This window comes from Mastigoproctus giganteus, chromosome 2 (assembly GCF_048544385.1).
Source record: "Mastigoproctus giganteus isolate SK-2022 chromosome 2, ASM4854438v1, whole genome shotgun sequence".
NCBI lineage: Eukaryota > Metazoa > Arthropoda > Arachnida > Uropygi > Thelyphonidae > Mastigoproctus > Mastigoproctus giganteus.
Window position 1 is genome coordinate 70,394,960 of NC_143576.1, and position 26,347 is coordinate 70,421,306.

Here is a 26,347-nt window from a genome sequence, read left to right on the forward strand (position 1 = left end):
ATATCAACCTTTGTGCCCTTAAAAGATGATATATGCTTCGCAACATCATCAACTTTTGCCCCTGGCAGACATACCCTGGTCCTATTCCATCTATCCTTTTTACACAATATATTCCCTGTCTCCCTGACAATAGAGTCACCAACAATAACTAGTTCCTTTGGGACCAGTGCATTCTGCCTTGGAGATTGCAGCTGTGTTGCTTGATGCCCAGGAGTGAGCTCTGGCATTAAGTTGGGCAGCTGAGAGCTTGACGGGTCCCCTCATTAATTTCTTCGAGGACATCTACCCTACACCTCAAGCTCTCATAGACGCCCTTTACAAGAAAAGACTGCAGCAATAATTCAGACACAGCATGGGTTTGTTAAGGGAAAGTCTTGTCTGACAAATCTGATAGGATATTATGATGTGGTTACAAAGGAACTGGATGCAAAAACTAATTTTGATATCATATATTTGGATTTCAGGAAAGCTTTTGACACTGTTGCGCATGGAAGACTATTGTACAAATTGGAGCAGAATGGTATTAAGGGTAAGTTGCTACAATGGATAAAAGGATGGTTAAGTGAGAGAAGACAGAGGGTAGTAATCAATGGGTGTTGCTCTTCTTGGACTAATGTTATTAGTGGAGTCCCACAGGGTTCGGTGTTGGGTCCACTGTTGTTTTGTATATTTATCAATGATATTGATGAAGGTGTATCAGGCTTAGTGTCGAAGTTTGCAGATGATACAAAGGTTGGCAGGGTTGTTAATGACAGTAATGGCAGTGTGCTACTGCAACAGGATCTAGATAGTTTGGGCAGATGCGCTAAGAAGTGGCAACTGAAGTTTAACCTTGAGAAATGCAAAGTACTGCATATGGGTAGAAGTAACCCCAGAGAAACGTACCAACTGTGTGGTACTACACTTAAGGTGGTAGAAAATGAAAAAGACCTGGGAGTAATTGTGCAGGCAGATATGAAGTTTTCTGAGCAATGCAGACAGGCTGCCAGGGTAGGTCATGGGGTTTTGTCAATGATATATAGGAATTTTGCTAGCAGGGAAAAGGAGGTGATTATCCCTCTGTATAAGGCAATGGTCAGGCCACGCCTTGAGTACTGCGTACAGGTCTGGAGGCCTCATTTTAGGAAGGATGTAGATTTGCTTGAGTGTGTACAGAGAAGGGCAACAAGATTGGTGAGGGGAATGAAGGGATCCTCTTATCAAGAGAGGCTTAAGTTCTGCAAATTGCAGTGGCTGGAGACAAGGCACCTGCGCGGTGATCTGATTGAGATGTATAAGGCCTTGAATGGGTTCAGCACGCTGAATTCTGATGGGATCCTTCCACTTGTTCAGATTACGAACCTAAGGGGGCATAAATTCAAATTAAGAAAAGACAGATGTAGATTGGATGTGCGGAAATTTGCCTTTAGCCAGCGGGTGGTTAATTGCTGGAACAAACTTCCATCTGTCATTGTGGAAGTTGATAGGTTGAATAAATTTAAGGAGGAACTGGACAGGCATTTGGAGGGAATGGTGTGATTTTTTTTTTTTTTGGCTGATGCTGCATAAGCTCATACATTTGCATTCTTGCATCACATGCCACTACTACTACTACTACAACTACTACTACAACAACGCTGAATTGAGAGAGTTCAGCAAACATTTTACAAGTTGCACATTTTTTTCGGCTGTGATGTGTTGGAGAATCGCCCCCCCTCAGTTCTCCCCCAAATCACAGCACTTCTGTCACTTTATGCCCGTTGCTTTGCTGCTCTAGTCTGGGGTATGATATTTTAAATTAATAAGATCAATAAATTTAATTAATTAATTGTCAATACTACACTATCTAATAGAATCCTAAATGCAGTGATGCGTATTATGCTATATATTTTTATGTTAGAGCTACCTAGTTACAACAATTAAAAACTACACAATGAACTGTTATGATAGAGAAGTGACCAAACTCAGTCAAAAAAGATGGATTCTGTTAAAAACTTAGATTGTCGGCAACTATGCATCTGGTTGGAATGTAGGAAGGACAGAAGCAATGAACTTAACACTATGTCCAGCAGTAAAAGAGATGAATGGCTATTGCAAATAACTTCCATGATTCCACTGGTACAGTGTGCTGTTTCTTGATGCAGGCTATTCCTGATTACCTCTGTCCCCATGGTGTTTCCCCAGTAAGTGCAATTTTTCATTAAATGCAAAAGGATACAATTTTTATCCACATGAATGCTCTTCCTGCTTTACCTGTAAATGCTAATGATGATGGGATGGTAACAGAGCAATGGATGGCAAGAATACAGTCCCACTTCTCAATTATCTGCTAACATTGCTCTCCAACATGGGCACAAAAAAGGATGACATTAAAATGGTGGAAATTGGTAGATTGTCGGAGATCCGTTTCCTGTCACTATTTAGCACATTTTTGCTTATTACATATGACAATACTGTTCCATTTGTAGAAGAATAAGAGAAATTTACTTCAATATGATAAGTAGAACACTTCCTGTGACACTCTCCAGCAAATAAAAATATAAAATTAATGCAAAATTATTACAGTAATAAAATTAATTAAATAAACAATTACCAAATTAAAACAAGTTCAACGCAAATTTTGAAAAAACAAAAGGCAGTATTTTTTTCAAAATTTGCATTGAACTTGTTTTAATTTTTTAATTAATTTTATTACTGTAATCATTCTGTGTTAATTTTATATTCATTTATTTGCTAGAGAGTATCACTAGGAAGTGTTCTACATATCATATTGAAGTAAATTTCTCTTATTCTTCCACAAATATTGAAATACAACATAGAATGTACTGAGCAACATAGCTCTGTTTTATACTAATCATACTGTTTCTGTTCACACTATTGCCAACAGCTTCCACACATACAGCCATCATAACCCATGCAAATGGTGATTTACCATGTTGGCCACTGACCATCTTCTGGCAAACCAATGTTCTGGTCCATTTTAAAATCCAGCAACTGTACATATCATCTTATACATGGTAAATGCATTGCACACTCGTAAATGCTCAATCTCTCATCACTCTACCTGCCAGCTAATGTTTACATGCATTTTTAGAGCATCAAAAAGAAAACTTCAAGAGGAAAGGTTTTTGATTAGATTTAGGTTTTTATGGCACAAAGGCAACTTAGGTCATGATGCGCCAAAGCCACAGAGGAAAGGAATTTACTATCTCCATTCATTTCATAAAGTGCCATACCTACATTCTTTGCTATCATGATAACATATGGGGTACCAATATTAATTTTCCATATTTATCCTAATTTGACTGCTTGCCTTTGCATTTCATAGAACCGGTATCATTTTATCAATCAATATTAATGGCAGATAACTTAGAAGATTTTACCTTTTAATCCGATGACTCACAGGATACAAAAAATGGAGGATGTCTAACATAGGCACTATTTACCCATAAGTGAATTAAAAACAAATTCCCATATTCAGCAATCAATCAATCTCTAAGCACTATTTCTACTTTACTTACATTAAAGTAAATCTTCTATGCAGGAGGGAATAATAAAATGCATACCTGAGGCATTGTAGGTGATGTGGGAGTAGTAGGCTCATAGGCAAAATTCTGCGTTGTTTTCTGCTGCTGTTGCTGAGGGTATACACCAAATTGTGGATGTTGTTGAGAATAACTATCAAGTGAAAGAGCATTTGTGTCCACTGTTAAACCCTAAAATTTAAAGTAAATACTTAATTTACAAACGTGAATTAAATGCAAGTTCATCATTAATTCAAGTACTATTGTTTCAATCAGAATCAGATTACATCAACTAGATCTTAACTCTTTGGGACATCTTATATACTTTTACACACCCATTACTGCTACTAGTAGTAAAACTCATTAGTGCTTTTATGTTACTGGGTAAGGTGGCATAAAAGCTTTCATAGATAAAGGCATCTGCCCCAAAATAAATTATGTCTATTTCATTTACTGCACCATCTCACATATTAGGGATATATTCTGTTACTGAGAGGTTCAAGTCTTCACAATATCCACTGGGTGATTCCCTGTGTCAAGTGGCCTAATTTTGAAGATGGTCCCTGTTCGACCATCTTCAATTTTGTTGAAACTTGGTGTAGATGTTTAAACAGGTTTCCAAAGAAGCTGCGCAAAAATTCAGTTCAAAATATAGTATGTTTGAGGCACCAGCACCTTTTTTGTGGAGGTCACTTGTGTTATGTGGAATAAATCACAAAAAATTTTCAGTTTTAAGTGTTACTGTTGCACAACATTGAAAGGTAATGCTCTGAAACTTGGTATACCTAGTTTTGGCAGCAAATGCAAAACGTTTGGTGTCCAGGCTCAAAAACCTTCACATTTTTTGCAATGTGACCTAAACTGGCAGCAAAAATTTGTCGCGACAAATTTAAGCAAGACTTTTGAAAATCATAACTTTGAAATAAAAACCTTTGGTACCTTCTTCTTTGAGCATTCCATTTAACGTCTGCATGAATTCAGCCTAACTAAATATGAGCTCTCATACTTGTTTGCTGGCTGAGATATTTTCCTTCAAAGATACTCAAAATTTGAAAGTCAAAATTTGACCTATCTTTAGGGGCAAATATCTTAATGTGGAACACCTTCAATTCTCTCGTTTTTGCCATCCTTGGAAAGAGCAGGTTTTACACAACAAGAATCATGGTTTTTCAGTTTTGTGTCTTGCTACTTAAGGCCTAAAAAATGGCCATAAACATTTTATATTTTCCACATAATATTTTCACACTTATTTGATGAAGTTTCACATCTCGATATGGACAGAACTACTGCATTTACAAGAGTGAAATTTTCTGCAATTACTTTGGTTTAAGGAGAAAGGATATATTGATAATGCACAAAAAGATCTGTATTTTTTACAATAGGGATGCAAACGGCAAGAAAAGAAACTGCATGGGTTTCTTTAATGCAAGTTCCCAAGCCTGAAAAGTGATCTTTATTCAGTATTCCAAGCATAAAAATGATGTTCTATTGGTTTCTAAGCTTGAAAGAAGTTATAACTGCAACAAAATTTATTTAAAACACAATACAATTTGAAATAAGCAAGTGAGTGTGAAGATATTGAATCACTGCTTCGTAATGGACTGGAATTTTTCATTGATGGTTGATATTACTACTTCAGAAAAGCTATATTGTCGTCCCATTGTTACTGTTTTTGGAGCTGCAAGATTGGCAATAATTTGTTGTTTAGGAATTCAGCAGACATCTGGTCTTGCAGGCCAGTGAAATGAGTGAGCTGCTCCATAAGGATGCATGAAATTTACCAATACATCATGTTCTTCGAATTGAATTTCACAAATATTTCCAATCCACCAATTATTATCATAAATACAGGCAATGTATTGGCCAGGTTGTAAATTAAAAACTGGCACATATTGAATATTGGTTTCACTAGTTTGATCTATATGAGCTACAAATGATGATGGTGTGTCGTTTTATACTCTGAAAACACGAATCTGTCGCATCAATAGGAAAGAAGTGATGATTTTCTCTTGTTCAAACAATAATATGACCATCTATGAATCTTTTCTCTTGTAATGGCCTTACTTGCTCAATTTCCTCTTTAGAAACAAAACAGAATTTTATTCCAATCACATGCTTGTTACAAAATTCAAACATGTTTCATGGTGTCAGGATTTGATTTTCAATTGGGCGTTGGAAACTTGCACATGCTGCCAATCGTTTTATTGTTCCACCAATTCCATCACACGGCGACTTGCCATGGCTAGTATCAAAGGAATTACATTCAGCACTGATATAAAAATCCTTCTGATGATACAAGTTAATAAAATTCTTGAAATTCTTGTATTGAGCTGCAGAACCATCACTGAAGTAGTAAATGTGCCTGATTTCTGTCATGAAACTCTTCAAATATTCAATTAAGTTGGTTAGAAAAACATGCACTGCAATTGTGTCATGTCGAAGGCAGTCACTGATTATGCAGAAACTTATATACTGAATTTTCAACATAGCTGTAATAAATGAATAATGGATGTAATGTAGCCTGGCTATTCTCCCAGCGGAACTCTCGAACAATATCTTGCCAACAAATGAATAATTTCCTGCAAAATCCGTCAAGATGACCAATTCTACTGTCATTAGGTTGACTTCAAATGGTAGTTTTGATGTTTAGCAACGTAATGATGACAGGAAAGGTTAAATATCTTTGTACTTAACTCTTCAATAAAATCTTCTGTTGTTAATTGCTTTGTATCCAGTGTATCTCTGTCAGTGTGTATCCATTGCTTGAATTCAATAATATCTTCTGGTTCATTGTTTTCAAAAATATTCTATAGAAACTTTTTTAATTCATCTATTCCTGGACATTTTTCACGCTGATGAAGCATACAATCTTTTGACTCCAAATCACACTGTTTTACCAATGGGAACCTTGTAATCACATTTAACAGGACTTGCTGCTAGCATTAACTTGACATTTTGATGGATTGTGCATACACATACATAATGTGTTCCAGGTGCGCAAACTGTGACACACCAGTTGGGCCAAAGTTCACAAAATTTAGAAAATTCAATGTGAGATCCATTTCTATCTTGATGAGTTATAAACATTTCTTTCAAGTTGCTGAGTAGTAGTAGTTGTTTTTGCATTTGCAATTTTATTCCATCTGCATTTCTAATGGAAATGTACTCTTTCTTTCCAGGGCATCGACTAAATTCATCATCTTCAAAAAATTCCATCTCTTTTTGCTTTAATTGCTCAGAAAGCTTTTTTCCTTGCTTTTTCCAGGTATGGCCATGATTCCTTCTTCTGCTTTAAGTTTTCTAGCTTTCTTGACCATTCTTTCTGAGACACTAAACCCTTCCATTGTTTTCTTTATGGGCCAATTAACTTGAGCTAGTGTTAATATTTAAAGTATTTCTGAATGACTTGATACCATAAACTTTTCTTTCAATTCTTTCAGCAGCTCATTGTAAGTTACGCAATTTCCACACTGATGACTTGCACTTGGCTCCATGATGTCATTTGGATCCAAGCCACCAACAGATGCAATTTTACTAGCAATTACATCTTGTACTTGACTTGCATTCCTTTTGCCTTCAAATTTTGTCAAAAGCAAAGCTTCATGATGTAGACAAATTGTGTCTTCTTCACCCAGTTTTAATCCACAACGTCGACTTATCAGCTGTTGTTCTTCAAATTCAAATTCTTTAAATAATTTTAACCCAGTTTTGCGTGTATAGGATAGCACGTGACATTTAGAATTATCCATATGATTGATGGTACATGAGTCCTGCTTATCTCCAGCAAAATCTTCTGATTCCATGGCTTTCATGCTGACTAATAAGTGGATGTTTCTGCAAGCAGTGAAAACTTAATTAACTTTATTACAGTCAAACAATAAAAAATATAGAAACAAAATAAACAAACTGTTCATCATGAAGATAAAACACATTAATAACACACAGCATGGTTCAAATATCAGCTATTTATACTTTTTTTTTGTATGATTCTAGAATATTCGACAGTTCTAGAATGTTCATCAGTTTTTTGGAATTCAAGAATATTCTATAATTCCTGGGTATTTCTTCTAGAATATTCCAGAATTCTAGAATATACTCTATTTAGAGAATAATCTAAACATTGGCAGGATTAAAGAAGTGTTCTGCGACAAAAAAGATCTCACAAAATAACAACACGGCACATAAAACTACTTGATGTTTAGGTTTAATTTTAAGGCCTTAAATGCAAAGACACAAAACAGATAAACCATGATCCTTGTAGCTGAAACGCTGCTCTTTCCTGTGGTGGCAAAAATAAGAGAATTGAAGGTGTTCCACATTAAGATATTTGCCCCTTAAGATAGGTCAAATTTGACTTTCAAATTTTGATGAAGGAAAATATCTCAGCCAGAAAACAAATATAAGAGCTGATATTTAGTTAGACTGCTGAATTCATGCAGTTAGTAAGTGGAATGTCCAAAGAAGACGGTACGAAAGGTTTTTATTTCAAAGATATAACTTTCAAAAGTCTTGCTTAAATTTGTTGTGAAACATTTTTGGTGCCAGCTTTAGACCACATTGTAAAAAATGTGATGGTTTTTGAGCCTGGACACCAAAAATTTCGCATTCACTCCCAAAAGTTAACTAGGGATACCAAGTTTCAGAGCACTACCTCTTACCATTGTGTAACAGTAACACTTAAAACTCTGAAAATATTTTGTGATTTATTATGCATAATACAAGTGACCTCCACAAAAAAGGTGCTGGTGCCTCAAGCATACTATATTTTGAACTGAATTTTGCACAGCTTCATTTGAAACCTGTTTAAATATCCACATCAAGTTTCAACAAAATTAAAGATGGTTAAGCAGGGTCCCCTAGGGCACTTGACATGGAATGACCCTACTTTCTCATTGATGAGATTCCAAAAAGGCTTGAAACATTGGTCTGGGTAGTGGCATACGCTTTAAATAAAAAGCAATACACTTCTCCGCTATAGCACTGCTTTTTATTTAGATTATTGCATTACCATAACTCATGGCAAAGTGCCTCCAAAATATGAGATCATTGCACTAAATAGCAAAATCCAGTTTGTTAACAGCTATGTACAGAAAGAGGCTCTGTTCGACACATACAATGACTTTTTATAGCTTTCATAACCAGAAACTTTTGCCTTAAACTTAATTACATTACTGGATAAAATAAAAGCATTATATTACCCAATTAAGCAAACAATCTTTTATATACAGGGTGTTTCAAAAATGATGGTCAATAATTTAAAGGTGAAAAGTACAAACTAAAATAAGCAAAAAAGTCTCAGTGAATGGACCACAAATGAACTGTTTTCGAGATAATGCACATTTTCTGTTAGGATCCAGTTAAGTAGCAAAAACTCCCACTAGTTTAGAAAAAAGCTGTAATTCCTTTGCTAAGGGTGGTTTTATTAAACATAAGATAATACATTTTTAATTTTTGGTTTTACAGGATTTTACAGATGTTACAAAAGGTGTTCAAAATGCTGTCCTTGCATCTATACACAGGTTTGTAGTCTTCTCTGCATTGAGTTGCAGAGGAAGGCCTGAGAATCCTCTCAGGCCTTCCTGGGTCATTTCTGATTTGCTGAAAGGCTCCTTCAACCAGACACTGCAATTCCTCAACTGTATTAATGTCAGAAGTGTACACTAAGCTTTTTACATGACCCTCAATACAAAAATCCATAGGATTTAAGTCTCTTGATCTGGGAGGCCACATTAGAGGTCCTCCTCTACCTATCCACCGTTGACCATACCTTCTAGTTAGATACTGAGTCACAACTCGAGCAAAATGTGCCGGTGCACCATCATGCATAAACCACATGTTCTGGCATTGCTGAAGTGGAACATTATCATCATCAAGGAGGTCTGGAAAAACATTCTGCAGGAACTGAAGGTACAGCTCTCCTGTTAGCCTGTTTGGCAGAAAGTGTGGTCCAATTAGATGGTCTCCTAGTAGTCTTGCCCAGGCATTCAACGCGAAACGCTGCTGATGTCGTAACTCATAAATTGCATTAGGATTTTCATTGGACCAAACGTGACAGTTATGAAAATTAAAAATGCCATTACAAGTAAACCCAGCTTCGTCAGTGAATAAAATGTTGTTTAAAAATTGGGGGTTCAGGACACACTGTTGTTGCATCCACTGTTCACTCTGGGAGGGTAGTCTATATTGCTGAGACCTTGTACATGTTGGATATGGTAGGGCTACAATAATTAGGGCTACACGCTCAACATCAAGGGGTTATGCTTCTGGGCCTACCTGCTCGTAGTGCATGTGCTAAGCTCCCACGTTCTCTAAGGCTTGATATACCCTGATGAATGTGCACCTGTTGGGCTGCCTTCAGCGGAGAAATGCTTCTTGGTAGAAACATGCAGCCTCGAGTGAACTGCCGTTGGCTTTACCATACATGAAGTGCATGTCCACATACTCTTTGTTGCTGTAACCTCTTTCCATGTTGACTATCCTTTGACAAGTACTAGTATGCCTGCTACATCTCAGAGCATTGAGAGAAGGGGAAAGGGAGAGAATATGCATAACCTAACCTAAATAAACAAGTCAGTAGTGGATCCCAACTCCATACAGTTCACCTTGTCAGTGGTGGATCACAACTAGAAATGTGCAATATCTCGAAAACGATTCACTTAAGGACTCATGTTTAATAAACTTTTTTTGCATATTGTAGTTTGTTCAGTTCACCTTTAAATTAATGACCATCACTTTTGAAACACCCTGTATATATAATTACAAGAGTATGTCAGATAAGGATTTAAGATTAGGAATTTGAACAGTGTTTAAAGTAAATACTGTACAATAAAAGCTTTCCAAGACACCGTAAGGCCAAATGAATTGAATAAGAGTGTATTAAGCATAATAAAAACATTCAAAGTTAGCCTTTAGGCCAATAAATAAATAAGATGTAAGATAAGATTTTGCATAAGGATTTAGAATAATGGTAATCAGTATAAAAGTATACCTAGCGAGCCATGAGTCCGAAAGACTTAGATAGCCTGGGTTCGTTTAATGTGTTATAGCCTATAAATAAACAAATAATTAAAATAAAATAAAACGATGATGCGGCAAATTACTAGCAGCTGGCCTGCAAACACTGTTTTAGAGCTGTACCCTCGAAACGTAAGGAAGTTTGGATCTCGTGGTGGTGTTCATCATAACTTCAAAGGACATCAATCATAGTGCATGATAGAAGAGATGGGGGAAGGTTGACCTGAACTTTGCTCTGGAGACTAAACATAGGTTCCACCACATCAAGCCTCCAATAAGCAAAGTGGTGGTATTGCACCGGTTGATGAGAGTCATCTTCCACCTAATATTGCCTGGTAACACAGAGGAGTGTCATTCTTCCGTGTGGTGTGGGCGACCACATCTTGATCGCTGCTTACATTGGTTAACACCTGGGTGGTCACAAACAGTGTGCTTGTGCATGGGGGTTATACTCAGGATTACTAACAGTCCCACCATCATGAAGGTGCAGGCAATTACTTCACATGTACTAGGAGAGCATCATATTTCATGCATAAGCATTTTATTTTCTATCTGGCAAATATGATTTGTTTATCTTATAAGAAATTAGCTGTCTTAATCAAAATATGTCAAAATATCAAATATGAAATTATAAATTCTGTCCTCCCAACCAGACTATCAAATGGCTTGTATTTGATCTACTACATTAACTCAGGATGCACAAATCATATACAACATAAAATAAACTTATGAAAAAATGTAAACATGAAATACAGGTATTACGCTACTTACGCACAAACAACTTACGTACAACTCGCAGATATGTACAAAGCTGTTGCTATGTTCAGTTATAAGAATCAATTTTGAACAACTTTGTGATATTTTTCTAAAACACATTTCTGGAGGTCACTACCATAAAATAATAAAAACAATTAGCAGTTTCCAGTTTACTGGGCTTTTCTGTTAATGCAATGTAGTTATAAGGTTAGTAAACTCGATCTTATTGCATTTGCAATAATACCGATAACTGGAATTGTGTGGGTTTTTACGTTACGGTATTACGGTGAAATGAGTTCTCCTTCACTGAAATCTTGAATCATATAAAAAAAAAATAAATTTTCAGAATCTTCTCTTCATTCCTATTTTTTGAGCTTCTTAAAGTTGTTACTCCGTATCTCACTTGAACGTATTGTGTTAGTTGCAATTTGTGCATGCTGTGTTCTTTGTTATTGATTGCTTATTTTCTTACTGTTTTTAAATTTTACGACAAAAAAAAATAAGTTGGTGAACAGTAATATCAATTAGTTACACTATTAATTAAGCTATGTACATAAGCATAAATTTATTTTTATTTTGCTAACCTGTGGGAAATATTCTTCTGATTTTCACACATTTAATTTTGTTAATTGAAGGAAGTAAAGGTGTAAATCTGTGCTTTATATCTTTATTTTTATAGCCTGTGGATAATATTCCTCCTATTTTTGCTTATTAGAATAGCCGTTTAGTAGAATTAAAATTCCATTCACAAACATGATCACAATGGCCGGTGCTTACTACTTATTGTATAGTGAAAGGTATTTTATTTTCGAGAGTCCATCGTAAAGTGATTTGATTGCAGATTAAATTAAATTATGTATCACATTTAGGTTAAATTAGTTTTGAATAAATACTATAAATTATTATTCATTATGTTTTTTCAGTCTCATTTAACTCGGTTACAAATCGTAAAATGCTGTACATGATGAAGTTTGTTGGGGTTTATAAACTCAGTGAGTTGTACTGAACAGTACATGTATTTCTTATCTACAAGACCAAAGTTGGACTTACGTACAAAATGGACTTCGTACATGAAAAAAACCCAATTAAGTGACGTATATAATAATTATATCTAACATACACTTCATAAAATAGCCTGCTTATTTCTTCTTTTGCAATTATTCAATAGAACAACATAACTATTTTTAACGAACAAACAAACAAAAAATTACAATGTAACAAAAATAAAATTTGAGTTTATACTCTGCATAGCTAGTGAAAGTCAGAAGTTCACCAGTTAACCTGGGGTTGCTCAGTATTTATGGAAGCGTATGGCCTCAACCTTAGAAATATATGTACATTCATAAAAGTTACCCTAGAACCACAATTAGCCCAAGTTGAGATACACTTTGGCATGAAAGTAAAAAAAAAATATATGACAAATTTCTCATAATGCATGTTGTGGGGGATAAAAAAAAAGTAGAACTAACTATGTGAATTTATTACATCAGAAAGAAAAACACAAGAGCTGACATTTCAGGTTCATCTATGAATCTCTCAGCTTTGACAAAATGTACATTATTACACACAGTATTTAAATTAATATTCATAAAGAAACCAAAATTATAATGCACTGAGAATAAAATGGAATGTACAGTGAAACTTCTCCTAACGGACACCTCTCGTTAACGGACATTTTCAAATTCCCCAACTCACCTCCATTGGTTTTAACGTGTTTGCAGCTTCTGTCTAGCGGACATTCTCTGTAACGGCCGTGGACAGGCAATCTGCACTGTTTCGTTTAGATTAGCACTTAATTTGATCTCCCCATAATGGACAGCGGGCGAGCTCACGGCCCTTTTTCTAGGAACGTTTCTTCCACGTATTGCCTCAATCGTGTGTTTATTTTCTATTTCTGATTCTCTGAATTTTATCAAGGTTTACGTCGTGGTTTTAAACCCTTTTTCAAGAATTTTAAGGCACATGTAAAACTTCTAATGAATTCGGTGTGTGCAGGGAGGGGGGGAATATGGTCGGCCTTTCGTCTTTTCAGTTTCAGTTTTCAGTTTTGTTCAGTGTCGTGTGAAGTGCACAATGTCTTCTCGTAAACATTTAACTTTAAAAGATAAAGTCGAACTCATTAATGCGTATGATCGCAAAAAAAATAGTGTTCGCAATCTCGCTACAAAATTCAAAATCGGGAAGACGCAGGTAAGCGACATCCTAAAGGAAAAAAATGAACTGCTCAATCAATTTTGGCAACACGTAAATAATCAGGTTCAAAAATCATTCCCGAAAACTGTTGGACTTCAAATTTGTCGCGCACGTGCTAAAAAAATTCCCATTAATGGGCCTATTATTAGGGAAAAGGCTTTGGAGGTTGCGAAATCTATGGGAGTAAATGAGTTCAAAGCTTCTGTGGGATGGCTAGACAAGTTCAAAACTCGGCATAAAATTTCTTGGAAAACCGTAAGTGGTAAAGGTGGATCTGTTGATACTGGGGTTGTAACAGAGTGCACCGTCAAATTGGAAGATTTATGTCGTGATTTTGAAGCTAAGGATATTTACAACTGTGACGAAACAGGGTTGTTTTTTAAAGCTCTTCCTGAAAAAACAATGAGTCTAAAAAACGAAAAGTGCCAGAGCGGAAAAATTTCTAAGGAACGCTTGACTGTACTATTGTGTACAAATATGCTGGGAGACTTTGAACAACCTCTTGTTATAGGAAACCCACAAAATCCTCGTTGTTTCAAGGGCATAAAGTTGAATCTTTTGGATGTTGACTGGAAGTCTAATAAAAAAGCGTGGATGACACGAGATATCATGAGCGAATGGATAAGTCACTTTAACCAAAACATGATTCGTCAAAACAGAAAAATTATTCTTTTCATGGATAATGCTGCATCTCAACCGCACATTGAATTGTCCAACATTCAAATCATTTTTCTGCCACCAAACACATCTGCAGAGTGTCAGCCCTTGGATCAAGGGATAATAAAAAATTTTAAACTTCACTACAGAAAACGTGTTTTAAGACATCTCATTGCAAACATGAACGATGTAACATGTGCGAGTGACCTTGCAAAGAAACTCAGCATCCTAGATGCGATTCAATGGATTTCCTCTTCAGTAAACGCAATTAGAAAACAAACTGTCGTGAACTGTTTTGTAAAGTCTGGCTTCTCAAACGCAAAAATTGAAGTTGTGAACAGCAATGTGGAGCACAAAGAAGAACAAGAACTTCAACATCTATTGATAATGTACGATACTTCTGCTACAAGTGACCCTGGCTACAAAGATATAGACTCAAACCTCACTACAGAAGATGGTGCTCTAGATATCAACGACATTATCATCAATATTTTTCAAGAAGTTCCTCATGAGGATGAAGAAATGGAAGGAGGTCATTCTGTCGAAGAATATATTAACGACGAACCACCGATGAAAATAGAAGAAGCGCTCATACAAATCAATCGTTTAAAAATGTTTTTCGCCGCTGAAGAAGATACTGAAGGACTTTCGATGGTTTCTTCACTCCAAACAAATGTTGAAAACAAAATTATCAGCCGGAAGAAGGTGCAGAAGAAAATAAGTGATTACTGTATGTATTTTTCTTAAGATAAAGTCATAATATGCATAGCACAATTGTATGTATATTATTTACAAAAATATTGTGCAAAATCTGTATATAATTTAATTTAATTTTACATTAAACGTTTAACGATTTTTCTTTCTTTCTTTTTTTTTTTTTCCTCCCTCAGACTTCTTGTTAGCGGACACTTCTCTCTAACGGACACATTTTCGTTCCCCATGGCTGTCCGTTAAAGGGAAGTTTCACTGTATACCAATTTTGATGAGAGATTCCATTATATAAGCAAATCTGAAATATCAACTCCTGTTCTTTGCCCCATAATAAACAATAAACAGGTTTCTTGTTTCATAAATGTGGAGCAAGTTTTTTCCCCAATGACAATGTCACTGATAGACTGAGAGTTAATAATGAGATGAGTGAGGCAAGTTTTTTTTCACAAGAAAGAGTGTAAAATCACTCAGCTTTACTAGAAAGTTAATCTACATGACAGGTTCATACTGATTTACAGAAACATTATTAAAGAAGTTGAGAAGAAAATGGTTACAATGATCTTTAGAGGGTTTATGGACCAAGAACACTGCTATAATTAGCAGAAGGAACCCAACAACCATAATGGAACATAGGAAAGCAGCAAGTGAAGGAGAGTAAGGGAACGAGCTAACAAAACCGGAAATCAAAACTAAGTAAAAAACAGAAGGTACCTGAAAAATAAAAAGAAGTACTTTATTGCTGTAGATGATTTCAACATCTTCTTCAAGGGTCAACCATCGAAACCACAGGAAAGACAGCAATAAGTAAGGCTTCTGTTCATGACATGAAATATATGTACCACGTGGTTACAATGATGAAGCCATTATGGAATTTGAATTAAGCATCGAAGTAAGGTCAAAAAATAGTGGTAGCCAAGAGTAACGCTAGCATATATTTCATGACTGACCTGAAAGAGATGGAGAAAAAAGACATGGAAAGGGAAAAAGGTGAAAAGATAAAGAAAAGAAAATAACATATTAGATTTTGGAGTTGTGTTGGTATGCTGAATGTAGAGAGACACAACGTGTGGTGGTGAAAAGAGGCCAAAGGACTTTTGAAATCATGGAATCTACAGCATTAAGTACTTCTTTTTGTTTTATTATTTTTATTTTTCAGGTACCATCCTGTTTTTCCATAGTTTCGATTTCCGGTTTGTTGGCTCATTCCGTTACTCTCCTTCACTTGCTACTTTTTTTTTTTTTTTTTTAATGAAAACCCCAAAACACGAGAAGTATTATAACCTATACTACTTAGTACCATGCATGAGTAGGAGGTTGAGAGGATGAAAGATGATATTTGTTGACATTAGACTTGAACTTCTGTATATCATAGTCATCAGGAAATACATATGAGGGAAGGTTGTTCCAGAAAGCGGAAGTTGAATGAATAAACGAGGAAGATGAAAAGTTGGTTCTGTGAGTTTGAAGTTGGACAGTAAATGGATGTTGAGTAGTAATGGCACTTATTTGGACTGCTTCGAAAGAGAGAGCAGGAATTATAGAAGCCAATTTAGAAGATCAGTGCCCATGGAAGTATCTATAGAAAAGGCATGCAGCAGAAACAGAACCTCTATGAGACAGAGATTGGAGAGATGAAACATTAATTCACCTAACTGGCCTCTTTTGAATGGAATCTAGAAGTTTGAGAGAGGTTTTGGGGGCACTGGCCCAGATGTGGGAATGATATTCTATGGTAGAGTGGATTTGTGATTTGTACAGAGAGCTTGGAAAAAAATTAACACCAAGAGCAAAAGAGAAAAACCAGTTTTATAGATGCAGAGGAAGCAATATTTGTATGTGCTTATGCCAAGAGAGATTACAAGTCAGGGTAATCTCCAGTAGAGATATGTCATCTTGCCTAGAAATCTCAGTGTCACTGAAGATAAGCACAGGAGCAGAAAAATCCTTTTTGCAAGATAGATAACAGGACTGAGTTTTAGAATTGAAATCAACTAAGTTATCTTTGCCCCACTGGAGGATTACTTGGGGATCAGCATTTAAGGAATTGGTAGTGGATATTTGAGAAGTTAAAGCTGTTTGAGCAGGGCAAGGTTTCTCTAACTGTAAAGTGAAATGCAATGTGCTATCATCAGCAAAACTATGGATAGGATTTCCAGTCACTGAAAGAAGATTATTAATTTACAAGAGGAAAAGGGTGGGAGAAAGAACTGAACCCTGGGGAACACCAGCATTACTGCAGAGTTAGAATACAGAGAGCCATCTACTATCACCCACAGTGAGCCATCAGACAGAAAACTGTATACCCTATTACAAAATCTAGTAGGCAAACCATATGACGGAAGCTTATTTAGAAGACCTTTATGCCAAACACAATCCAAAGCCTTTGAAATGTCAAGAGAAACTGCTTGCGTTTCACCAAACTTTTCCATTGAATTTGCCCATAGATGGATAACATAAGCCAGAATATCACCAGTGTATCGACACTGATGGAATCCATACTGGGCGATTGTTGATCAGATTGAAAGTTTCTAGATAGTTTAACAGTTAGCGGTTAATTGATTTCACCATTACTTTAGAAAGAGTAGAAGTAATTGCAATGGGACGATAATTGGAAGAAAGGGATTTGTCACAATTTTTAGGAACCAGCTGGATATGAGAAAATTTCCAAACAGAAGGAAAAACACCTGCGGAATAAGAAAGTAAAAAAATGTGACACAGAACAGGAGTACGTTCAGGAGCACAGGTTTTGAGAACAAGTAGAGAAATACCATCAGGACCACCTGCAGCTTCACAGGGGACATTGAATGGAGAGTACTGGGAATGGTGGGAGGTGGTTATCAAGATCAACAATACATGAGTTGGAAGAAAAATAGGATGCTAGAAGGTGTACTTCATCCTTGGCTGAAGTGGCAATAGAACCATCTGGTTTAGACAGAGGTGGGAACAGAGATGGGCAAAAGTTGCGGCCAATAGTTTTGGCAAGAGACCAAAATTCACGGCTACCAGTTGACCAAGAAGCAAGTTTTCTACTCTTAGCGTGTTCAAAATCTAGTTGGGACTGATTAATAACTGCTTTACAATTGTTGCAAGCTTTGGTGTAGGCAAAAAATGAAACTGAAGATTTGGAAACAAGCCAATTACAATTTGAAACATTCTTCTCGTCAACAGCCTTAGCACATTTATTGGAAAACCAAGCTTTAGATAAAGGATGAGATTTTAAAATGGAGTGTGGAATAAAGGATTCCATTCCTACAAGAATAATTTCACTGACATGATCTGAGCAAATGTTGAAATCAGAAGTTTTGAAACAGTAATCCAACCAAGGAAATGGAGAAGAGAAAAGAAAAGAAAGAAAGGCTCCATTGGAGAAGAGACCATCACCAAGTTGTGATCTGAGGTGCCTAGAGGGCCACTCACCTCGATCGTGTACTTAGAAAGGTTGTTTGTGAGAAAAATATTGAGCATGTTGGTTGTGTGGCTAGGATTGTCTGGTATTTTGGTGGGTAAATAAACAATCTGTGTGAGGTCATTATTAATTGCAAAAGCATCATCATCACTTCCGGCTGGGTCTATGTGACTAGAAAACGGAAGCCAGCTGGAGTTGTGAACATTAAAACCACCAAGAAAAATTTCCTCACTGTTAAGAAAGTTAGAGTGGAGATGGTCAAGTTTCAAAGAGAGGAAGTCAAAGAGTACTAAGTGATCAGTGAAGTTCGGAGAACAATAGAGGCAACATATGAATTTCACAGAATGCAGTAGAGAGATTTTAAGCCAGAGAAGAAAGAAAGAGGAGACTCCTAATTAGTAAGTCTCTGACAGGGAATATCAGAACGGACATAAGCACAAGTACAGTCAGTCCTCGTATAACACGTGTTTACACTACACGATTTATAAATAGGGGAACAATATCTTATATAACATGAACCGAATTTGCTTATGCACGATTCGCCTTTGTGTTTACAATAAATGGCAGTTGAACGCGGAATCACCCCAACTCAACGCAACACGATAGGAATGAAGAGAAGATTTAGAAAATGTATTTATGTTTTATATCAGTGAAGGGGAAACACATTTCACCATAATAACATAAAAACCTGCACAATTCCAGCTATCGGTATTATCGCAAATGCAATTAGATCAAGTTTACTACCAGTTTATAAGAGATTCCACTAGCAGAAATGCAACTGGAAATTGTTTTTATTGTTTTATGGCAGTAACCCCAGAAATGTGCTTTAGGAAAATGTGAGCTAGTGAGGTGTTAACAGAGTTGTCTCTGCCTTTACGGATGTTGTTTATTCAGTTGCTACATGCGCACAGCTTTGTTTATGTGTATCAAGCGTGCCTCCTCGTTTTGTAATTGTGCTTTATTCCTTAAAAATGAGTAAAATACTTAAAAGGTGTGAAAAGGAAGCGTCCTGGTGAAGACACTACAGATTCAGAGAGAAAAAGAAAAGCAATATCGGTAAACAGAGGCAGACTGGGTCAAAAATTCTTACCCAGGAGAAAATTTGTAGTGGCCTCATACTAGTGTTTATGGCCAAAATCACATTGGCCTCCAGCCCACCGGGGTCTCCCTGGTAAGGCTTACAGCCAGTCTGCCACTGTCAATACAGAAATAATATGAAATTGTGAAACGCTTTGAACGAAATGAAAGACCATGTGATATTGCACGTGCTACAGGCCTAAATGAGGAAACGCCAAGAATTAGAAAGAATGCAGAGAAAATAAAAACAACTTTCATGGCAGGAACAACTCAAAGTGTAATTAAAATCCATTAGATCGAGGCACCAAGAACTGGAAGAGATGGAACGGCTGCCATCTGCTTGGATAGAAAATCAAACAAAGAACAAGTTTACTTACGATGCATTAGCAATATTTTATTATGTAATAGTCGTAATAAAATACCTAACTATTTTATTATGATTATTTATTGTGTTTGGTAATGTTTTGGTTACAAATGTGTGTTCAATCTTGGGTGATCGGCACATAACCCAATTTTTCCAATAGGACTTGTTATTTATATTGCACGATTTTGCATTGCACAAGAGTTTTTAGGAACACAACTATCGTGCTATACGAGGACTGACTGTACCACCTTTGAAGCAAAAGGAATCATACAGCAAATAATTCAGACAACTGAGATGAGCAGTGGTTGAATCAACCGATAACTGAGATTCTGTCAGAAAAAGTACATAGGGTTTGGCAGACTGTAAGTGGACACGGACATCATTGAGATTAGAACTGAGACCACCTGTATTTGTGAAATGAACAAGGAAGTGTTTGGGAGGTTTAGATCTTTTTGCAGATAAAGTTTGCTCTATTAGTTTGACAATTCATGGTACATTCAGTAATAAGAAAAAGTGGGTGGGGGGAGGCATGCTGTATGAAGTAATGAAATTTTTGGATATGGCTACATGTGGTAAGAATATACCCAGCTCCTTGACATAACATGGCCTTGACAATGCCCCCACCCCGTACTCCCTCCAGTCACTATCTGACAGAGTAGAGGCAGCGAGATTATACATTAGCTCATCCAGAAGCCTGCTAGAGAGTTACCAATAGGTTGGGTCCAGTGTACTAACTAGCGGCTATATATATTATAACTGCCATACATTAATACCCAGAACTACACAACTTTTATTTACGGGAAAACTAATAACGTGTGCTGAAACATTTAGCCTTTATGACAGTTTCTAGACTCTGTAAAACTCTTTCTCCAGAGTTTTTGTAAATTTCCTCCAATATTTTCTGTCATTTGGCCTTCAAAGCAACAAGCAATTTAGGATAGCCTCTCTTCACACACCTGATGATCCAATGCATCCCAGAGCTCCTCTAGATTATTGAGATCAGGGCTGTGAGATAGCCAGTGCAACTCTTCAAAGATCCTGTTCGGAAACAGGTCTATCAATAATGTGAGCAGTATGACATGGAGCACTGTCATGCTGATAAAGGTATGGCCTCCCCCGATTAGCTGTCAAAGTGTAGATAATACATTATTGTCCAGGATATCTAGATAGACCTTAGCATTCATAGTTTTGTCAAAATAAGCAATGGTTCCAGGCCAAAATATGAAAAACCGGACCAGGCCATCATGCTGTCTCTGCCAAGCTTCATTATTAGGAAAATACAATCTTGTAGACAGCTTTCTCTGGGCATCTACCACAACCAGGTATGACCATCAAGTTTGATAGACCATGGACAATGACTTGTCACCTCAAAGTACACCTATCCATTGGTCTACAGTCCAAGAATGGCAGGCATTATGACATGCCAGGTGGTGTATGGCATTAGTAAGGGTGATTAGTGGCTTATAGATGGCAGACAACCATTATAACCCTTATGGGACATCCTGTGCACTGGTGCTGAAATGTGTCCCAATTTAGCAAGACAAGCTACAGCCATAGGGGAAGCTTTTGTGTGCATTCACTGCAAAGAGCATGAAGAGGTTAAGCACAAATTCAGCATTGTGATGAGCTTATATGCAGGCCTGAATAATATGTTCGATACCCACAGAGGACTAAAAGAGAGAACCTCAACACGCACCCAGCTCATGCTCTGGATCAGACAACAACAGCATCCACCACAGCAGAGATCCTTGGTCCCAATGGAAGTAGCTACAGCTTGACCTGAATGTCAGGGAAATGGTAACTACAGTCAGACCTCTACATAACAAAATTGATCGTTCCCTTGAAAAAATTTGTTAAACAGGAATTTCATTATAAAGAAATATGACCTTTTCAACAATGAAAATACTGTAATTCAACATTCTGAAATATAGTAAAAGATGGAAAATAAATCAGAAATAAGTGGGAATGAATAAATTTTCTAACATTTTAAAACAATTCATTTATTAATAACGTACATATTAAGAAATGGCTACTTACACAATGCACATAATATATTAGTACACTTTTAAGAATTATATTGTAAAAAATTTGTTTATTTTTTGTTGTACATTGGATTTTACTGTACATCATTCAAAAAAATGTTCGCATTTGTTTAAACGTGCAAATATATTTTCTGGTACATCGAAGTGTCAAATGCTGCCAACATTTCTTGAAAGGTTTAATTGCTTGAAAGGTTTAATATTACCCTCATTTTCATCCAAATCATCATCAATATTTTCACTAGTTCTTTGAATACTCTCCAAAATGTTGGAGTCACTTGGATATTCAGCTACTATTACATTAGGGTCACCCAGAAATTTTCTGGGGAGAACACTGTATATGGGTATATGAAATATACCGATATACAGTGTTCTGCCCAGAAAATTTTGCCAGCCAGGTGGCATTATGAAGTAGCTGGGTGGGGAAGTGTAATACTTCGCAATATCATAAAATTTTCTGTTATTTCTAAATGTAACTTAAGCAATCCAGAGGAAAAATCAATTGCATAATTTAACATTATACGCTCCTGTCCCATTGATCTCGATTGCATGATGGTACTACGAGAATCGCTTAAATTTTAGGCGGGCAGTCAATTAAATTCACCAGGCAGTGCACCCATTCGATAGGTCAGTGGTTTTCAACCAGGGTGCAGCAACAAGATTCTTGGGGTGCCGTGTAATTTGGGTTTAAGTTACTTTGATGTCTAAATTTGCAGATGATGTTAAAATTGGTAGAGTAGTTAATGATCACTGTCAAGCTGAGCTTCTTCAGAGAGACTTAGATAGACTTCAGGAATGGTCAGAAAAATGGCAGCTATGCTTTAATCCAACAAAGTGTAAAGTATTACACCGGAAACAGTAATCCCAAAATAACTTATTCACTTGGTGGAGTTCAACTAAACCTAGTACTGGAAGAAAGGGACTTGGGTGTTACGATACGGTCAGACATGAAATTCTCTGAGAATTGTAAACAGGTTTCAAGGAAGACCCATGGTGTCCTATCGATGATCTATCGAACTTTTGCAAGTAGAGATAGGGACGTGATAATCCCATTATATAAAGCTTTTGTTAGACCACACTTGAAATACTGTGTTGAAGTACAGAGACTGCACCTAAAGAAAGACATCGAGCTTCTTGAAAGGGTGCAAAGACGGGTAACTCGCCTGGTGAGATCGGCAAAAGGGCGTCCTTATGAAGAAAGACTTCAAATATGTGGGTTGCAGAGTTTGGAAACTAGACCACTTAGAGCAGATTTGATTGAGGTGTTTAAGGCTCTGAGAGGCATCAGTAAAATTAATGAGGACGAAATTTTCAAGATTATAAATGATGCTAGAACTAGGGGACATAAATTCAAGTTACAGGGGGAAATGTTTAGACTGGACTGCAGGAAGTTTTATTTTAGTCAGTGAGTTATAAATTATTAGAATAAGTTGCCTACATGGATGGTAGAGGCTGACAGTTTGGGGAAATTCAAAGGTCATCTGGATAGTACCTTCGGGTGAGGGAAGTGCACAGGATGATAGGTTTAATTTCCTTTTCTTTTATTATTATTATTATTTATTTATTATTATTTTTTTTTATCATTGTTCTATTCGGGGTTTTTTTTTTTTGGATGGTGCAGCATAAGCCGTAGGCTTTCTTGCACCATGTGGCCATTACTAATACTAAGTAGTAGTCAAGTCCTCAAATTAGATGTGTGATATTGGAGATGACTGTCACTCAGATATAAGGGCTTCAGAATTGAATATGGGTAGTACAATGTGTACAGAAAGTGCAGAGAGGGCAGGGGAGGGACTTTGCTTTTAGTTAAGAACTGTATAAAATCTAATACAGTGCATCCAGTTGACACGAGTGACCAGTATAATGCTGGGTCAGTCCAGTAAGACATAATCATTCAAAAAAAAACAAAAAGGAGACTAGGAGTTTGTTATATACCCAATGACTATGGAGAGTATAATGAACAATTGTACAGACATATAGAGTGGGCCAGTAAATCAGAATGTCTTATAATGGGAACTAACTTTCCAGATATTGACCTAGACCTTGTGGACTCGTCGAGCAGCAAGAATTTTGTAGAAATATTTAATGATTGTTTTCTACACCAGCATATTAGAGAGGCAATGAGAGAAAGAGCCCTTAATCTGATTAACAGCAGTGACCCTTCATGCATAAATAATCTGGATAAAAAAAATATCAATATGGGATTTACTTAAAGATATAACTACTGCCAAAGGAAAAGCGAAGAGTTTTTCATAAAAATGGTAACTAAAGTGGTCTCATTTTTAAAATTCTATACAGTGGGACCAACTGATGAGGTTACCAACAGCAAATTCTAAATGATACAGAAGTGATACATAAGTATTAAGAGAAATAACCATAGAAGCTACTAGACTTTTTATAACAACTAATAGATTCAGTTCAAGACTTAGTCCTAAATGGATGTCAGATAAATTGATGAGATGTGTGGCAGAGAAAAAAAAATGTATGAGATGCATATAAATTATCAGGTGATACAGAAGTCTACAGTAGATATAAACTAGTCTGCAAATATAGCCAGAAAGGAAGCAAGCTAAGGCAAATAACGAGAAGTCTCTGACAAACAATGCAAAGATAAGCAACAAAGATTTATTTACTTATGTAAACACTAGAAGAAAGGAAATGAATCACATTGGATCACTAGATATCAATGGTTTAACTGTTGATGATTCTGCTCAGGCTGCTAGCAAACTGAATAGGTATTTTGCAACCACACTCACACAAAGAATATTTTTAGCAAAATGGATGACCAGAAACATATCAAATCCTAACAGGGAGTTCAATGATATTGTGATAACGGAGAGAAAATTTGAAAAGAAATTTTTGAAGCTAAAAATGTAAAAAAAACACCTGAAATGGATGAGGTCTATCCAAATATATTAAGGGAGGCAGCAAAAGAGGTAGGCAAAACTTTAGTCATGCTTATGAGAGCATCCAGGAATTCGGGGGAGGTCCTTGTGGACCAGACATGTGCAAATGTAGATGTGTAGTCCACAGTTCACAAAGGTGAATCAAAGGGTGTCATGAATAATTACAGATCTGCTAGTTTCACTTCTATTTCAGGGAAAATAATGGAATCACTGGTTACAGAAATAATGAAGGACCACCTAGACAGGAATGCAGTTATACTGTAGTCACAGCATGGATTTGTTAAAGGGTGCTCTTGTCTGACCAATCTGATTGCATCACAGTCAGTAATGAAGGAACTTGATACAAAAAATAATTGTGAGATCTACTTAGATTTCAAAAGAGCTTTTGACACTGCTGCACATAAAAGACTGCTATACAAATTAGAGCAATGTAGCACTGAGGGCAAGTTGCTGCTATGGATAAAATGATGGTTGAGTGGGAGAAGACAGAGTGGTTATCAATGGACACTGATCTGCATGAACTAATGTTATTAGTGAAACTCCTCCTCCCAGTGTTCAGTGCTGGGTATACTGATGTTTTCTTTATTTATTAATGGCATTAACAAGTATATCACACTTAATGTCTAAGTTTGCAGATGATACAAAGGTTTGAAGAGTGGGTGAACACAGTAATCAGGGTATGCTATGGCAGCAAGATCTAGATAAGAACCTCAGGGGTTCACATCTGTTGAGTATGGGCTTGGCACACCCAGGGTCCTGGATATCATCGTTCTTCTCTTTCTTGGTGATTCCTTTCTACTTCTCTCTCTCTCTCTCTCTCTCTCTCTCTCTCTCTCTCTCTCTCTCTCTCTCTCTCTCTCTCTCTCTCAGGGTAACTCGGGAATATTTTTTGGGTGGTGCAGCATAAGCCTCAGGCTTCCTTGCACCATACGGCTAATAATAAATTCAGTGTACGGGCTGAGAAGTGGCAATTAAAATTTAATATTGATAAAAGCAAGGTACTCTATATGGCGAACAGTACTACCAGACTAATGTACCAACTGTGTGGTATCACAGTCAGAGTAATGGAGAATGAAGAAGACTTGGTGGGTTGTTCAGTCAGATATGAAGTGCCTGTCCTGCCAGCTCATCTGAACAGTGCGGATAAGCTGGCAGGACAGGTCATGGGGTTTTGTCATTGATATATAGGAATTTTGCCTGCAGGGATAAGTAGGTAATTATCCCATTGCATAAAGTAATGGTTAGGCCATATCTTGAGTACTGCATCAGGTCTTGAAGTCTCATTTTACGAAGGACGTGGAGAATAGAACAATGCAGAGAAGAGCAACAAGGTTAACGAGGGGAACAAAAGGGCGCTATTACCAGGTGAAAATACCAAATCTGTTTTTAGTTTTCCATGTAGACAATATATCTAATCATAAAAAGTAGACATTTATAATTCCTGAAGCAAATGGTTCATCTAAAAGAGATATACTGTCTAGTGTTTTTCATGAGCCCGGTCACATGAACATGACTGACTATAACACACATCCCTATTGGGCCAACCTACATGAATATAATTATATATATATATATTCCTATTTATGTAATTATTTGAATCTATATCTTTTTATTTCGTAATTTAATTATTTGATTATAAATTGTTTCAGTTTCAAATTCTGCTATGTGTGCACTGTTTCCTAATTAAATCATAATGGATATTTGGAAAATTTACCAGTTCA

At 36.5% G+C, this 26,347-nt stretch overlaps 1 protein-coding gene across 2 annotated transcripts in view; it reads right to left on the minus strand.

The window, feature by feature from the left end:
* LOC150089331 (CREB-regulated transcription coactivator 1-like) overlaps positions 1 to 26,347 on the minus strand; it is a 507,055-nt gene that overhangs the window by 150,213 nt on the left and 330,495 nt on the right. For both annotated transcript variants that reach the window (XM_090368506.1, XM_090368505.1), the window contains exon 11: positions 3,546 to 3,695. In XM_090368506.1, coding sequence (XP_090224632.1) covers positions 3,546 to 3,695 — 150 coding nt within the window. The remainder of the gene's footprint in view (positions 1 to 3,545; positions 3,696 to 26,347) is intronic.